This window comes from Nematolebias whitei, chromosome 6 (assembly GCF_014905685.2).
Source record: "Nematolebias whitei isolate Nwh7 chromosome 6, NemWhi1, whole genome shotgun sequence".
Classification (NCBI taxonomy): domain Eukaryota; kingdom Metazoa; phylum Chordata; class Actinopteri; order Cyprinodontiformes; family Rivulidae; genus Nematolebias; species Nematolebias whitei.
The window spans coordinates 17,691,914-17,710,458 of NC_056503.1; the positions used below are offsets into that span (position 1 = coordinate 17,691,914).

Consider the following 18,545-nt stretch of genomic DNA (forward strand, 5'->3'; position numbering starts at 1 on the left):
TTCCGTTGTTTGCCAACCGCCATAAAACTCCATTAAGAAGAAGAAGATAGTATTTAACTTCCGGTTGAAGGTTCTCGTCTATGCACAGTGTGGGGAAAGGGCAGCGCTAAGTGAATCTAAAGTAACGTATTTTCTTTGGAAAAGTAAGTCACTGACAGTGTTTAATCCATTTCAGCGTTTTTATTACAGATGTTTGAAGTCAGGGCTTGAGTGTGCAGGCGGTATTTAGTAAAGTTAATTAATCTTTTAGCAGAGCTAAACAGTTTACCCAACTAGCTAACGGATTAGCTAGTTATTACCAGACCCGGAATGACTTATTTACAAATTTCTAGGATATTTCTTGTGAATATGAGTACTGTTAGGTATTTTAACACACATTTACAAAACAGCTCGTGGTAGTGTCACATGTCAGGACACCTAAACAACTAGAGAAGCGTCAAGGTGAAACTACTGTAGTGGAGTAACAGTTTTTGTAGTATCATCTTTCATCGCTGATTCACTCTGGTTAAATCAGTGTATTAGTTGATATTGTTGCGCAGAGCATTTCCTAGCTTTTAATGAGTGTCTGTGTGTTTAAGATGATGCTGTCAGAAGTGCTGCAGGTGCTCCGGGGGGCTGGGAAAGTGGGCTCAGCTCTGGTCACCACCCAGGGCGAGCAGCTCCGACTGCTGGCCTGCAACTCGTCCCTGGGCCCAGGAGTCAGAGCTGCTCAGGACGTGGTGGACGGACTGGTGGCCACTTTCATGGGCAGCAACAGCACGGTGAGTTTCACTGACTAGTACACGCACAATGAAGCAACAGTAAAATATAACCATGTGTTTTTGTGTTACAGTCGACAAAGGAGGACGTGTTTCCGGACACAGAGGGTTGGGACAACATGGACCCTGATGAAGCAGCCAAGTGGGCTGTGGGGTCTGAGTTCCCTCCTGAGGCTGTGGATCAAAACCAGGCAGGACCAGCTGGACCAGCCGGGGGGATGCACACAGGCAATATTATTTTCTACATCCCTGTTTCCAAATGAATAATGTGCAAAGACAGCACAAATGTTGAAACTACATAAAACTTGTTTTGATTGTTTTTTATTTTATTTATGTTGTGTTTGGGAAATTAAAAAAAAAAAATTGCTAAGTCTGAAAGTGAAATATATTTGTTTTGTGCGTGCGGGTTTTATTTTAAGTTTTTAACAGATGTTTTGGCATTAGCATGTATCCCATGTGGTACATTTAGGCAGAGCACAAAGGAATCCTGCAAAGCAACGGATTTGTTGACACATTCATTTCTTTTGAGCAGATATTTTCAGATATAAATATTTGAAATCCTTTCCTGAAATGGATATAATCTTGATCAGTAATATGTTTCATTTTAAACATGTAAGTGTCATTTTGCATTAATTTAGCTGCTCAGAGGTGAAAGTTCCTCATGTTTATCTCCATCATCCTCTTATCTCTTATCTCCAAAGTCAGCTTTTCACCCGTGCACTAAAAACAAGCAAGATGGCCTCTTTTAAGAAGGAAAGTGGGGCTGTGAGAAGACGGACCCTGATGAAAGACATTTTAATGTACTGTCGGTCCATGATTTTTACAAATAATTTACATATTTTTGTGAAACAGTTTTAGTTTCATCTCAGACAAAACTAAGTGGGTGGTATAAAGAAGTGACTAGCCAAACATTTTCTCTGATGGTATTAAAGTTTCACGTCTAATTAATCAATTATCAAAATAACTAACAAAATGCAATAATCTGCAAATATTATAAACCATTATTTTATTTACAAAGGCAGCACGGTGGCGCAACTGGTAGAGCTGCTGCCTCTCAGCGAACAGGTCCTTGGTTCAAACCCCGGTCCAGGGGCCTTTCTGGGTGGAGTTTGCATGTTCTCTCCGTGCATGCGTGGGTTTTCTCCGGGCACTCCGGTTTCCTCCCACAGACCAAAAACATGCATGTTAGGCTGATTGGTAACTCTAAATTGTCCCTAGGTGTGTGTGAGAGAATGAATGGTTGGTTGTCTCGTTTGTCTCTATGTGTCCCTGTGATGGACTTGCGACCCGTCCAGGGTGTACCCCGCCCCCCGCACAGTGATTGCTGGACATGGGCACCAGCGACCCCCGTGACCCAAAATGGATTAAGCGGGTAAAGAAAATGGATGGATGGATGGATTTTATTTACAGTGAAACAAAGTAAACATGTTAGATGTTGGAACTAAAAAGTTGTACAATTTTTTTAGTGGAAAAAATATCATTTTTGAATTTTATAGTCACAGCACATATAAAAATATGAAACGGGCCGTATTTACATGATTTATTTGTGCTTTCCAAACTTTTTCAGCTTCCTACTCTAAAACTAACTGGCTTGTGCCTCTAAATATTACTGGTTTAAATGTACAAACTTCTAATAAACCTTATTTAATAAGGGCATAATAACTCTTAACAGCTGTCTCTACTATGATAATATTTTATTAATTTATGACTGTTTATTCTTTGTAGTGTTCATGATGTTTTGTTGCTGTTGGTAGTCTTTTTACATTTAGTGTCACTTTTGTAGATGATCTGAAGATGCTCACGTTCATGACCCACTATGAGGTCCTGACCAAAAATGAGCATACACTCATATACACTCATATACACTCGTACACTAAATATAAAATAACATTAAATGCCATTATCAGTATTTGGTGTTTTTTATTTGAATATAAGCCCAATAATATGCATAACGTTTTATGTGAAGACTGTTTATAAAGTTCAGTACGCTCACTTTTCACAGAGGAACTTCGTTATTATAATTAAACACGTGTAACATTTGTCTGAAGTTCTTTGTTCACCTTTAATTCACTGATTGGCCTGAAGTTGTTAAAGTTAGTTGTTTTACAGTTCTCACCTTTTCACTGAAACATGACTCTCTCCTCTGTTAGGGATGCATTCTAGTCCAGGGATGGCTATAGGGGGAGCAGGCTGGCCAACACAGAGCAGTCGCACCCTGCACACCTTGCCCCAGTTTCAGCGGTACCACTACCAGACCCGGTCCATTCACAACACTGTGGTGGCCAAACTCACTCCAGAGGACATGAAGAAAGCCAGAGAGGCGAAACAGACTCTGGTTAAACCAATACGACAAAAGGTTGGTGCATCAACTCATTCCCATCTAGAGTAAAAATAATTTACAGATTTGATTTTTAAAATATAGATCACGTTATTTAAATTACCGGTATGTCAGAAAAATAAATAAAATATCTAAAAAAAAACAAAAAACAAGTTGGCCAATGGACTAAGATGTTTGCAAAAGACTGACCTACTGTAAACTCATCGGCCTCTCAGGTACACCTGTTTTTAGCTTGTTGTTAATATAAATAGATAATCAGACAAGGAACAGAGGTCACAAAAGTTCAGGACTTCAAGTATGTAGAGTCCAACTGTCCAGGAAAATGGTGAATGTGGTAAAGTAAGTGTAAACTGCTATTTGTTATCATTGTATGCTCCTATCACACGTGATGTGAGATACACCCAGGCGGAGCAGTGGGCAGCTATGTTAGCACCCGGGGAGCAGTTAGGGATTAGGTGTCTTACTCAAAGACACCACGAAATGTTGGCATGGCAGGGAGTCGAACTGTGACTTTCTGGTCCCAAGTCGGCTGCCCTACCTCTACCACAGAGGTGAAGAAGAGAGTCCAGGCAGGATGGAGTGGATGGAGAAAAGTTTTAGGAGTGATTTGTGACAAAAGGGTGTCAGCAAAAGTCAAAGGAAAAGTTTGCAAGACAGTGGCGAGACCAGCTGTGTTGTATGGTCTGGAGACAGAGACATGGACAAAAAGACACGAGAAAGAACTGGAAGTGGCAGAAATGAAGATGTTGAGGTTCTCCTTAGAAGTGACAAGGATCAGAGGTACAGCACAGGTTGAACAACTGGGAGATAAAGTTAGGGAGGCCAGACTGAGATGGTTTGGACATGTCCAGAGGAGGGACAGTGGGTATACTGGTAGAAGGATGTTAGAAATGCAGCTGCCAGGAAAAAGACAAAGAGGAGATATATGGATGCAGTTAGAGAGGACATGGAGGTAGTTGGAGTGAGGACAGAGGATACAGAGGGCAGAGTGAGATGGAGGAGGACGACTTGCTGTGGAGACCCTGAAGAGGGAACAGCTGAAAGAAGAAGAAGAAGAAGACAGTCAGTTGGCAGCAACTCCATACATTTTGGCCTCAAGACATGGAGAAGACAACTTGCTGAAGTTCAAACTGAGCATCAGAACAGGACATTTATTTCCTGCAAAACCAATTGAAAGAAAATATCTTAACCCGTGATATTTAGCAAGTAATTATTCTTTATTTTAGGATTAAAAAGATGCATAAACCCATTTTGTCATGAACGGCATATTTTTGTTCAGAGCTTTGTACGGCCAAAGTGCAACAGGAAGGGACGACAAAGAGGAACCGTTCAGCTTCGCCTTCGTTCGCTTGACCAGCATGTTGAGCTGTCGGCTGCCAGGACCTCAAACGTATAAAGAACTGCGCCCAAAACTAGTGCTCTGCCGATAGCCGACCTTCCTCTCCTGACTGTTCATCTCACTCTCTGATAGTGACAGGAGTGTCAAACTCACTTACAAAAGGGGGCCAAAATGAAAACTTTTTTCAGAATCTAAATGAACTCAAGTCAGATGCCCAACATCTTTTCTTGGTTGCAGGTTCCTCAAAAAACGTTTGATGGGTCTTGTTTGACGTTCTCTGTTACACTTTTGACATCATAATCAAAGATTACTAAAAAAATTAAAGTGATAAACGTGTTTAGTGTTTAAAATAACATCTTGGGGGCCAGATAAGATGTAACCGAGGGCCACATTTGGCCCCCGGGCCTTGAGTTTTGACATATGTGATCTAAATAATCAGGTTCTTCTCTTCTGTCTGTGTTGCTAGCTGTTGTAGCAACGTTCAGTTCACAAGCAGGCGTTCCCCTTCGACACCACTTCCTGTTACTGTGGATGAGAATATCTCAACAACAGTTTGAGTGGAGTGTGGTCCTCTGTTATCTTTACTACATTGCATTTGTATTTATCAAATATGTGAAGTTACAGACACTTTTAATGACTGAAAGGTTGTTGGGTCTGAGTATTTCAGAGTAATGGACAACCTTCTCTAGTGTTTACAGAGCAGGGTCCAAAATAGAGAAGACATCCAGTACGCAGCAGTTAAATGCCTCATTAATGTCAGAGGAGAATGGACAGACATGTTTGAGAGGATGAAAGGTCAACAGTAGTTTAATTAATTACTAGTTTCTAACCGAGGTCTGCCGAAGACCATCTCTAACACGCAACAGGTCCAACCTTGAAGCAGATGGACTACGGCAGCAGAAGACCACGCTGAGCATCACTCTTGTCAGCTAACAGCAGGAAGCTGAGACTAAAATTCACATAGACTCACCAACACCTGACAACGAGGCTGGAAAATAATTTCCTGGTCTGATAAGTAAACCAGAGGACAGAAGTGGAACTGGAGAACATCAGAATGGACACAATTGTAAATGAGTTTCAGATCGAGTTAGAGGAACCAGGCTGAGATGGTTTGGGTGTGTGCAGAGGAGAGATGGAGGATGCGGACTACAGAGCCTCCATGGAAAAGGGAAAGAGGAAGACCACAGAGGAGGTTTATGGATGCAGTAGGATGTGCAGAGGGTTGGCGTGACAGAGGAGCATGCTGGGATATGGTTAGATGGAGGCTGATGATCTGCTGTGGTGACCCTCCTAAAGAAGAAGATGTCCCTCCATCCATTATCTTTACCCACTTCTTCCGTTCTGGGTTGTGGGGTTGTCACTGGTGGTCTCTGTCCATATCCAACGTGAATGTACAACTGTCCATCCATGATGCTGAGGATGATGTAGAAGCAATCACTGGTTTAACAAACTTTCATCTAACAAAACCAAATAAATATTCTAACAAGGTTGTCGGGTCCTCTGGACTGATTCTTCTTGTTGAAACAAGTGAATATTACAGAGTTTGTGACAAAGCTGGTTTGAACTGACCTTTCTGAAGGGGAACTGGAAATACCCTCTGTCTATCTGTACATGTTGCAAACATGATAACATGAAAAATAAAAAAGAGACTTCCATTTTGGTGTGTGGCTACATCTAGGAGTAAGAAAGGTTTCTTTTGAAAATCAAGTTTACCAAATCAAAATCCAAGATGGCTGCCACCCTATATGTATATGTAAACTAACCACCTCAATTACTGGAGGAAACTTTGCTGTCTAATCTTTATTTTACTTAAAAGTATAGTTTCCTGAAATGATAGGGGTGACAGGAGATTATTGTGGCCAAGGCCACCATACCATTAAGGTTTTCTTGCATTCCCTGTTCAATTCCAGTCCAGAAGAACACTTGAAAAATAAAAACATTCACTATTCAAACCCCTCAGCATTGAGAGATACCGATATACTACTGTACTTGTTTTTGTTGTGATGATCTTAGACTTATAATTAGGTTTATAATTATAAACTAATTTATATTAACATATATTATTTACCATCTGGACTTTTACACAAGGTTCAGATCCATGGGAATACTAGTGCAGAGTTTGCCAATCAGACATTTAACAGAAGCTATAAGAAGACTTATGGCTATAACATAGGCCTGTCATGATAACAAATTTTGCTGGGCCATTAATTGTCTCAGAAATTATTGCTATAAATGGTAATATTGTTTGATATTTGACAATAATTAGTAATTATTGTCAAATTTAAGAAGAAATGTTTATTTTGAGTGTAGTACGTTTTTTGACCACTGGATGACAGAATAAGACTATTTGAACCAAAGGATAGATAGTGAGGGAGCGAGCAGCGTATCGCTTTAAGAAAAATGGGAGGGAGGCCCCTTGATGAGACGTGGGCTGTCTCTCTTTCCTTTTTTTTTCGGTTCTCAAAATGGTGTATGCGCGGTGTGGTTTGAGCTCTTTAGCATAGCATTTGTTGTTACACAAAGCTTTTAATAAAAAAATCAGTAAACAAGTTCTCAGCTTCTTTTTGCAGAGAAAAACAACTTTTTAGACGAAGGCACGGGTTTCAACCGTGAATTTTGAAGCTTCAACAAGACGGAGGTTTTTCCCCAAGGTCGGTCTGTTAGTTTAGCTCATAGCTTAGCTTCTCGGCTTAGCTGCTTTTTAACAATCCAAAAATGAGATTTTGGATTGTTAAAACGGATTTTAAAGAGAAAAGAGAAAGGGAGGGGTCAGTGAAGAGCACCGGAGTTGAGCTTTTTGTCATCCAGTGTCTTCAGCAGAAAGAGAGAGATGAAGAAATGATAAAGTTGATAAATGAAAATGAGGTTGGTTTTAAGTTTTTTTTTGAGTTTTTAATCACATTTTTATTTTGCTTTATAAGTCAGATGTCAAAGACAAATCTACATTTCATTGAATGTTATGGACAATAATGTTGAATTGATTGATTGAGGTTGATAATTTTAATTTATCATGCGATTAATTGATTTATTGTTTATCTCGACAGGCCTACTATAACATCTTCAAAAAGATACACTATTAATTTGTAATTCGTTTAATACCCAGTAATTAATTTTTTTTATAGGTTTGGATCTTAGTTGTTGGTATTTTTGTACCTCTGTTATTTTTATATCTTGTGCGATTCCTTGTGTATGTTCCTTTATACTGAAATTCTGGCACAACAATTTCCTGCGGGATCAATAAAGTTTTATCTTATAATAATGGTTCTGTCAGGGCCAGAAGTCCAGTCACCTCTAGAACTGAAACTTGTGTTAATTCTACCACTTCTAAACACTGTTTATTCACCTTCTTCAGCTGAGTGACCGCGCCAAAGAAAGGAAGGTTCCTGCCACAAGAATCAGCCGACTCGTTAATTTTGGAGGTAAAAACTATTTTTTTTATTTACCCCATATATTTATAAAAACATGGATCACTGAGGTATTGGACCTAATTTAGTGTAAAATATAATTAAAATAGAATGAATTCATCGGTCTGCGTTTATTAAAGTTGAGGCAAAGCAGTTCGGTATGAAACAAGATTCATATGTGTTATTATCTTATTGTAGAAATTATTTGAAACGTTTAGTTAGGCTTCACATTTTATTTGAAATCTAAACTTTTCAAGATGAAACTTAAAACCTTTGTGGGTTTGTTACATTATACTGCAAATGTATAGAAAAATAAAACAAACATGAAAATGTATTGGTGTAGAAAATGGATTTAACACATTTTATTTTTACTGTTTATTATTTGTATAAAGGAGGAGTACAAATCATTACAACAGCTGATGAAGCTTGTGTGCAACAAAAGCAAACAAGCTTTTTAAACTCTGCAAGAGTCAGAACTGAGATATCAGACTTAAAAACATTCTTCAAAAAGCAGCGTCGTCTGTGGCAAACTGCTCTCATCACGTGTCCTCTAAATGTCCCTAACTGTCCCCTGTTTGTCTCTGCTGAAGGACTGGCAGTCGGGCTGGGAATCGGTGCCATCGCAGAAGTGGCCAAACAGTCTCTAGGGGGCAAACAGAAAGGAGGTAACGATCATTTCACTGCTCCTTCCTGTGATCGAAGGCGGCTGATGGAAGCTGCTGATCTTGACGTGTTTCTGACTGGACATTTGGATTAAAAGCTTTTTAACAAGAATTAAAAATCTGCCTTCGTTATATTAAAGTTCCACAGTTTTTCCACAGTTTTAAAGAGATTCAGATTATTGTCGCTCCTCTCGGAACGAAGAGGGAAATATGTTCAGTCCATTTGTGCATGTTGAGCTTGATAACTTGAAAATAAGCAACGCGCCAACTTCCATTTTGGTGTTAGCCTTCATCTAGGAACAAGAAAGGTCACCACTGAATACTGACATGATGCGAGTGGTAAGATGGCTCCGCCCACTCAGAAATGTACCTCAGGGTGAGCTAACCTCTGACAAACAAGACATCTGTAGTGGTGGAGGTGGTGAAGCTCACACTGTAATCTGAGGCATTTCTGCCTTATCTGCAGTTACTAAGGCAAAGAAGACAGGAAAAAAATAATTTCAAATATATTAATAAAGTAGTTAAACTTACAATAGTTACTGCAGTGGATGTTTTCATGCTGCAGAGTGACACAGCAATAACTCACAGTGAAATTCAGTTTGTACTGAGTGAAAATTTTAAATTGCACAACCTAATAAACGCTTTGTGCAAAATCTGTTTAGTGTTAACTGATCATAACAAACAAACACTTATGAAACCAGAAGTTACAACATATATCTACATTTCAAACACACAAAACAAAACAAAACACAACTAGCTTTAAGCATTAACCTTTAATTTAACCATTAAGCATACTGTACAATGTAATTATGACAGAAATGGAGGATTACCTGCAGTACCTTCGTACAGACGAATACGTGGTACTTCCTGTTTATCACTGTTGTGCTGGCCTTCATCTTTTATATTTTTCCAGACTCCATTTAGGTTTTTAAAATTGAATACAGTAAACTGTATTCCACCCTCTAAACGCTGAAGAGTAACACTGTCTGAACTAGAAAGTTCCTGGAGAAACTGATGGGGACTGCCAAGCTGATGACAATTTTAAAATGTGATTTGACTATATGTTTGGGATTGTTGTCAGCTACCACTATACCAAATTTCAGCTGAATAGCTCTAAAAATGGGAGAGTTATCATATTTTTTCTTTTTTAGCTAAGGTGGAATTATGTTCTCCACTGACATCGTTTAACCATTTTTCTGATGATCTTTCACAAAATTTCTGACTGCAATGCATTCATAATGCACAACCCCGACAATGTTGTCAGAGGAAAATGGGCTGCAGCTCCTGCAAATAACAAGCGTTTCACTTCGGGACAAATTGAGATCGCTGATTGGTCAGTTGCTGATGAGGCTGTGGCGTTATGTCAGTTGGGTTGCCACATCATCCAAGATGCCCATCACCATGTGTGTGTATAGGAGTGTGTGTAAACAGACCACCCCTATCATTTGTGGAAACTGTGCTTTCTAGTTTTTATATTGCATGAAAGGATAGTCTCCTTCAAATGATTGGGGTGACCATAGTTTACTCTTTGATGGCCAAGGCCACCACTGGCCCCCCTCTGGCCCCCCTCTGGCTCCTCCATTGCAGGTGCTTGTGGATAAACTTGCTCCCTCCACTCACCATGGTCTTATCACCCTGTGCTGCCTTGGACAAGAACACCCCAAAAAACTATTCTTCTACTTTAACATTATAGTACTGTTATATTCTACCATGTGGTTGTTTACTATCTTTCTTTAGGACCTTGTAAATATTATAATTACTTTTTCACTTTTTGGTACTTTAATTTTGTACCCTTATTGCATGCTTTAGTATTTCTTGTTTGTTTATTCTTTGTTGTTTTAGCAAGTCAAATTAGTTCTTCTCATCCTTCTCCTCCTCCACCATAACCTTCAGCACTGGCTCTCCTCAGGGATGTGTGTTGAGCCCCCTCCTGTTTACTCTGCTCACGTATGAGTGTGCAGCTACCCATCAAGGCTGTAAAGTTTGCAGATGATACAGCGGTGGTGGGATGCATCACAAACAATGATGAGTCCAGCTACAGACAAGAGGTGGAACACCTGGAGAGCTGGTGCAAAGAGAATAACCTTCACATCAATGTGAAGAAGACAAAGGAGATGATTGTGGACTTCAGAAGGAACAAAAACATCTACACCCCCCTGAACATAAGAGGATCTGCAGTGGAAGGGGCCTCCAGCTACAAGTACATGTGTATACCTGAACAACAACCTCAGCTGGGGCAACAACACCACCAGCTGATCAAGAAAGCTCATCAGAGACTCTACTTCCTCAGACGGCTGAGACGAGCTGGTCTGGGAAGCTCAGTCCTCACCTCCTTCTACAGGTGTGCAGTGGAGAGCATCCTGTGCTCCAGCATCAATGTGTGGCATGGAGGCTGCACAGCTGCAGAAAGAAAAACTTTGCAGAGAGTGGTGAAGGCTGCACAGAAGACTGTTGGAGTCAGTCTCCCCACCATCACAGACATCTACACCTCCAGACGCAGGAAGAGAGCCATCTGCATCATGAAGGACCCCACTCACCCAGCACACACACTTTTTGCCCCACTTCCCCCAGGAAGGAGGTTGAGGAGCATTACGTGTAGAACCACTAGACTGAGGAACAGCTTCTACCCTGAGGCTGTTAGACTCATGAATCTCTAACCAGAATAATCACTGTGAAAAATCTCATCATGTTGCTGCTGATCTGTTTCAATGTTACTGCTGATCTGTTTCAATGTTGTGTTCATGCGCGCTCATCTGCTCACACAGACTCATGTTCGTGCTGCTGTTCGATGTAATGTTTTTATGTTATGAGTGCTTAGTGTATATTTAGTTGATGTTTTTCTTAGTTCATATCTTGGATGTTATTACTGTTTTTATTTTACATTTTATTGTTGGATGTAACTGGGACCCTGTGTACATAATTTCGCTCCACCACATGTACCACATGTGGGGCAAACGACAATAAAGAATCTCTGACTCTGAACATCTCATTGTACTGTTAACTTGTGTTAACCTGCATATGACAAATGAACACAACTTGAACTTGAACTACACGGTGTTACTCCTGCTACCTCTGTTTACCTGCATTCTCTGTTCAATTCCTGTCCAGAAAACTCTAATTTTGAAAACTGCAAACATTCACTATTCAAATCCCTCAGTGACGGGGCACAGTGGCGTTTTATTTTTTCAACACGTCGTTTATAAAACACATGTTCTCTGCTGTACTTGAAGCCTGTGTGTGTTTGATGTTCTGCAGACACGGCCACCCTGCTGGACTCACCCTTCCTCTCTGAGGCCAACGCTGAGAGAATCGTCAACACTCTGTGCAAGGTTCGAGGAGCGGCGCTCAAGATCGGACAGATGCTCAGCATCCAAGGTCCGTACGGCTGCTCCTTCACTAGACGAAGCTCACGTCGTTCTACAACTTCATGTGTTTCCATCTTCAGATAACTCCTTCATCAACCCCCAGCTGCAGAAGATCTTTGAGCGGGTGCGTCAGAGCGCAGACTTCATGCCCACGTGGCAGATGCTCGTGAGTACGATCGCTCAAGCAGACGTGCCGTTAATGACATCAAACGCCTCGCGGGAAAATGCAGCGATGTGTGTTTGTGATTGAACAGAAAGTGCTGCAGGAGGACCTCGGTCCAGACTGGAGGGGCAAGCTGTCGTCCTTCGAGGAAAAACCTTTTGCTGCAGCCTCCATTGGCCAGGTGCATCACGGGGTTCTGAAAAATGGGAGAGAGATCGCCTTGAAGATCCAGGTGAGAGAGAGGATTCACACACACACACACCGTTTCTCCAGGACTACTTGTGTGTCACAGTTTGTGTTGTTCTCCTCATGTCCCTCCAGTACCCAGGGGTAGCAGAGAGCATCCATAGTGACATCAACAACCTGATGTCCGTGCTGAAGATGAGCGTGGCCCTGCCAGAAGGTAACTTCAACACATTTGTTGTTTACTTATGAAAAACAAACAGGAAGTATCTTTGATCAGGTTTTTAACAGCGCTCGGATGTGTTTAAAATATTTTAAAAATCAAACGTGACGATTTGTAACATGTTATCCTTGTATTGACAATTAAACGCTCATCTGAATCCTGCATGTGGTGGAGATCAAATCACTGCTCGAGCTCATGAACACTTAAAATTTAACTGCAACAACAGAAAAGGTATCTCTTCCAGTCTTGACCATAAGGTGGCGCTGCAGAGAACACCTGGCTGTCTTCACTATTAGATGTTGTCATTATGAAAATATTCATCAACATTATTTCTTTTAAACTAGTACTATATATGCAAATTTAAATTATTAAACCGTATTCATTTTACAGTTAACATTGGCCATTCTCACACGCACGCACGCACGCACGCGCGCACACACACACACACACACATATACCTTCACTATTGAAATCCCCCTGCGATGGGGCCATGGTCATACTTCTTGTTTTTGCTGACTTAGCCGCTTTGTCCACAGGTCTGTTTGCAGACAGCAGTTTGGAGGTCCTGCAGAGAGAACTGGCCTGGGAGTGTGACTACAGGAGGGAAGCTGAGTGCGCCAAGAAGTTCAGGTAACTTTGACTTCTGCGGCTGCACCGAGGTTTGTTAACAGCACAGAAAATAACCCATCTGATATAATATGCGGACATGACAAAACAAGGGCAACGGAAAGTTTTTTTTAATCAGTTTCTGCACAAAATGTCAAACTGCACAGCTGTAGAGCTCCTGGGTCAAAGATGAGCCCAATTGATTTCAAGGTCACGGGGTCAAAGTCACAGGTGACCCATTTGTTAAACGCTTGTCTCTGATCCAGGTTTACATCTGAGTAACACATCAACGTCAAACCTTTTGTCTCTAGATTGTCCCTGTCTGTTTGTCCATGGTGTAAGTCTACAAAATGTTGAGGACAGTAAATGTCCTCAGACTGTGGCTCCATATTGTTTCTTATTGTGTGAATGTTTATGAAGTATTCACACTACGGTGGTCCGTTTTTCTTCCGTACGTTTTTCAGCACGATTCTCGTCACGCAGTTTTCAAGCTATTTCACCAAATCATAAATCAAAATGTTCAGCTGTTTCAGGACAATCCTGCTATAACTATTGGTATTGGTGCAACTTTTGCTTTTTAAAATATTTGGCCTTTTCTGTCATTTTTTCTCTCATAGAAAATGAATTGAGCTCATTTTACATCCTTCAAATCTTTAGATCTGTTTACAACCTTTCTTCTCCTTTTACATTTTGTTCTTCTTCAGCTTCTTTCAGCTTCTTTGTGCAAATTTAAATATTTTTCAGCTACTTTCAGCTGTTTTTTCATGTTTTGTGCTCCTTTCGGGTTCTTTCTGCTAACTACATTTTTGTGCTTCTAACTTATTTCTGCTAATTTCAGCTTCTTCTACTATTTCAGCTACTATATAGCTGTTTTTATGCTAATTTTAGCTTTTTCAGCTAATTCCACATTTTTTGCACTCATTTAAGCTTTTTTCAGCCTAATTCAACAAAAATGCGCTCTCTCCACGTACTACTTGTAATTTCAGCCTTTTTTTTTTTGCCTCCGATGTGTGACCGATCAGTGTATGAATGTGATGAATAAATTATTGTATGAATAATTGAATTATTCTTTGTACAGATCTAGTAGAGTGCTGTATGAATGGGTAAATGAGGACAGATTGTAGTATAAAGAGCTTTGAGTATCTTGAGAAGATGGAAAGGCGCTGTATAAGTTCAGCCCATTTAACATTTTTAGCTACTTTTTAGCTAATGTTTTTGCTAATTTCATTTTTTGTATGCTCATTTCTGCTTCTTTAAACCTTATCCACCAAATGTGTGTTGTTTCTGCTTTCTTTAAGCTTGTTCTTCCATTTCAGCTACATTTCAGCATGTTTTTAGCTAATTTCAGCTGATTTTTAGCAAGTTCTTCAGCAATAAGCATTCACACGGCATTTTCGCAAGAAATGCGATTTCTCTAGTTTTTATTAAGACCACTTCCACCAAATTAATTTCTTGTGGTTCTGGTGAAGTTGACCACTGATCATAAGATCGGCTGGTAGTTATCAGCAGGTCAGCTTTTCACACATGATGTTCTTTAACACTTGGAAGACCGCATGGGGAAAAATCAGCCACACATTGATTTATGTCCATGTCTTTATTTATTTATTTGTTTTGGGTGCTGCATGGATTTTTTCTGACAAAGCCTAAAAATGGTTTTACGTTTTGTTATTATTTTGTCAGATGTTTTTCAAATGCTCTCACTATAATTTTACTACATTTTACATTGGCAAAAAAAAAATCAGCCACATTAGAATACACTGTAAATACATCATTTAATTCATAGTTACGATTTCATAAAATAATGCAATCCTCTCAGTAATGTTTTTTATTTTTAACTCCATCCCTACTCTTTCAATTTTTATCTTAGGTCAGTAGGTTGTGCTTCACCTTCATGGTTGAGAGCCTCTGAAATAAAATCTACCGAGACAAAAGATCAACTCACCCAGAAGAGGGACGTGTTTACCAGATAGTCACTGAGTGTCCCGCCTCACGTCTCATCAGACATGGTGATGGGAACGGCAGTTCTTTTGGGTGTACTGAATCCCTAGAATCAGTTCATTAAAATGTTTTGTTCAAAGGATTTCTTCACTGAATCTTTCAGTTCATGCAGTTTATTTGTTCAGTATGGGAGTGAGTGACACAGCACCACTTCCAGCACAGCATTACACGAATGAATCGCTCCTCAGCTGCAGTTCTTTTTGTGCGCATGTGCAAATCAGCAGTACGTTCATGGAACGACTCGCTCCCTGCCCTCTCTGACACACTCCCCTGTCTGTGCAGTCTATGTTCACAGCGACACAACACTACAGCAGCAAGCATCACGCTCACTAAACGTGAACATGAGTCCTCTGTTATAATAATAATAATAATACTTTATTGAGGACACAGAGCATCTGGTCTATAGGAAAGATTGAAATAAAAATAGAGTATCATTTAATGGTAAGAAAAGACGGGGAGATAAAAAATAATAAACATTGCAGCTGTAGCAGAAAGGCAATCACATTGTGTTCTGACAACACTTTTTCTTCTTGACTCGCTCATCTTCACTCATTGTCTCTGTTTCTGACAACTTTGAGGGTGTGTGTAAACAGTACAAGTTAAGCTGCACACTCAGCCACCCCTGTGTCGCTGCTGCAGCTTGCCCTGCTGTGAGTCTCACTCGCTCTTCTGTCTCCTCTCATTACTTTGTGTATCACAGTCTTTTAAGATAACGGGGGCGTGTGTGTGCATTTATTTTCACGTGGCTTGACTCAACATTAGCGGTTAGCTTGGAGAAACAGATGCCATTGCCAATGGCATGAGAGCATGTCCCCCATGAGGATGAAATGGTTAGCATCCCTCAGGACAGATGCATGTATTTTATATACAGTGAACGAATCACGTCACATTCGTTCAGGCGTCAACAACGGTCCCTCCCCACTTGCACGGCACACACACCGCGTTGTTCATATTCACGTCACGATTGAATCATGGAACAAAGAAGTTCCTCTTCCGACTGGTGCGCTCGCTGAACTGAGAAAGGAATGAAGCAGGTAAAAAAGTGATTTGGTTCAGTTTAACTCAAAAGATTCATTCATTTGTTACCAATTGTTTGTGAATGACACAACACTAGTTGTGTCATGTTGTTTATTTGTCAAATGCAGGTCAACAAGGTTAACAGTAAAATGAAATGTTCAGGATGAGAAGAACTGATTCGACTCGCTAAAAAAAAAAAAAAAGAAATACTAAAGCATTCATTAATGGTACTAAATAAAGTACCAAAAAGTGAAAAAGAAATATATTATTTGCAAGGTCCAAGAAAAATATAGTAAACAACAACATGGCAGAATATAATGGTGCAAGCAAGATGAATTTGTATGAGTAAGTACCATACCATACCATACCAATTTATTTATATAGCACTTAAAACAGCAACAAGGCCAACCAAAGTGCTGAACAAAAGAACCAAACATGCACAGCAGACAGGAAAACATAAAATAGAAATACAGATACAAATAGCAGCAGAAGCTAACTAAAATGGCCAACAGAGTAGAGAACAGACCGGACCAAAACAAATCACACCGTGTTAAAGGCAAGCGAATAGAAGTGGGTCTTCAAGCGAGACTTAAAGACTGAGAGTGTGGGAGCCTGCCGGACACTCGGTGGCAACTCATTCCACAGTCGTGGACCTGCAACAGAGAAAGCCCTGTCACCTCTGAGCTTACGACGGGTTTCTGGGACTGAGAGAAGCATCTGGTCTGCTGACCTCAGAGAGCGCGGTGGGATATATGGCTGCAGAAGATCAGAGAGTCAGAGTCAGAGAGTCAGAGTTTCTTTATTGTCATTCGCACCTCATGTGGTACATGTGGTGGAGCGAAATTATGTACACAGGGTCCCAGTTACATCCAACAATAAAATGTATAAGAAAAACAGTAATAACATCTAAGATATGAACTAAGAAAAACATCAACTAAATATACACTAAGCACTCATAACATAAAACATTGAACATCAGCACAAACATGAACATGAGTCTGAGCAGATGTGCACGCATGAACACATCAACATTGAAACAGATCAGCAGCAACATGAAACAGATCAGCAGCAACATGATATGGTTTTACACAGTGATTATTCTAGTTAGAGATTCATGAGTCTATCAGTGAGATAGGATGGGGCGGAACTGTTCAGTGATTTAAAAACATACATGAGAATTTTGAAATGGATCTGAAGGTGAATGGGTAGCCAGTGCAGGGAGGCCAAAACTGGCGTGATGTGCTCTCTATAGCCTGTACCAGTTAAAAATCGGGCTGCAGCATTTTGGACCAGTTGTAGACGAGCAATGGAGGACTGACTGATTCCAAACAGAAGTGAATTGCAGTAATCAAGCCTAGATGTTATGAAGGCGTGGATCACTGTCTCAAGGTTCTTTTTGGAGAGTATAGGCTTCAGCTTAGACAGCCGTCTCGGCTGAAAAAAACAGGATTTTACCATCATGTTTACGTGACTGTTGAGTTTTAAGGACGGGTCCATTATCACCCCCAGATTAGTGACCTTTTGTTTCTCTAGCGGGGCTAGAGAGAAAAGGTCAATGTCATGGTTCATGAGTGAGCCACTGGGATGGAACAGCATGACTTCAGACTTCTTCTCATTGAAGCTTAAGAAGTTTAAAGCCATCCAGTCCCGGATGTCAGCCAGGCAGTCAAGAAGAGGCTGAATAGAGCGTGTGCCTCTGTGCCTCAGGGGGAAGTAAATTTGGCAATCATCGGCATAGAAATGAAAGGGTATGTCGTGTTTGCGGAAGATAGCACCTAGTGGCAGCAGGTATAAAGAAAAGAGAAGTACAAACTGGATTCCAAAAAAGTTGGGACACTAAACAAATTGTGAATAAAAACTGACTGCAATGATGTGGAGGTGCCAACATCTAATATTTTATTCAGAATAGAACACAAATCACAGATCAAAAGTTTAAACTAAGAGAATGTATCATTTTAAGGGAAAAATCTATTGTTTCCTAATTTCATGGCGTCAACAAATCCCAAAAAAGTTGGGACAAGTCCATTTTTACCACTGTGTGGCATCATCCCCCCTTCTTCTTACGAAAGCTCGTGACCATAGATGAGGGTAGGAACGTACAGTATATCGATCGGTAAATTGAGAGCTTCGCCTTTTGACTCAGCTCTCTCTTCACCACGACAGACCGGTTCATCGCCTGCTTTACTGCAGATGCTGCACCTATCCGCCTATCAATCTCACGCTCCATTTTCCCTCATTCGTGAACAAGACCCCAAGATACTTGAACTCCTCCACTTGGGATAGGACCTCCTCCCTGACCCAGAGAGGGCACTCTACCCTTTTCCGGCTCAAGACCATGGCCTCGGATTTGGAGGAACTGATCTTCATCCCGGCCACGTCGCATTCGACTGCGAACCGCTCCAGCGAAAGCTGTAGATCACGATCTGATGAAGCCAATAAGACCACATCATCTGCAAAAAGCAGAGACGCAATCCTAAGGCCACCAAAAC

At 40.6% G+C, this 18,545-nt stretch overlaps 1 protein-coding gene across 1 annotated transcript in view; it reads left to right on the forward strand.

The window, feature by feature from the left end:
• Nucleotides 1-76: 76 nt before the first annotated feature.
• The window catches only part of coq8b (coenzyme Q8B), a 31,590-nt gene continuing 13,121 nt past the window's right edge, over nucleotides 77-18,545 (forward strand). Inside the window, exons 1-11 of the mRNA XM_037678073.1 lie at nucleotides 77-143; nucleotides 579-761; nucleotides 833-986; nucleotides 2,909-3,114; nucleotides 7,788-7,854; nucleotides 8,430-8,504; nucleotides 11,757-11,876; nucleotides 11,947-12,032; nucleotides 12,121-12,261; nucleotides 12,351-12,432; nucleotides 12,972-13,065. Coding sequence (XP_037534001.1) covers nucleotides 579-761; nucleotides 833-986; nucleotides 2,909-3,114; nucleotides 7,788-7,854; nucleotides 8,430-8,504; nucleotides 11,757-11,876; nucleotides 11,947-12,032; nucleotides 12,121-12,261; nucleotides 12,351-12,432; nucleotides 12,972-13,065 — 1,208 coding nt within the window. The 5' untranslated portion in view covers nucleotides 77-143. The remainder of the gene's footprint in view (nucleotides 144-578; nucleotides 762-832; nucleotides 987-2,908; nucleotides 3,115-7,787; nucleotides 7,855-8,429; nucleotides 8,505-11,756; nucleotides 11,877-11,946; nucleotides 12,033-12,120; nucleotides 12,262-12,350; nucleotides 12,433-12,971; nucleotides 13,066-18,545) is intronic.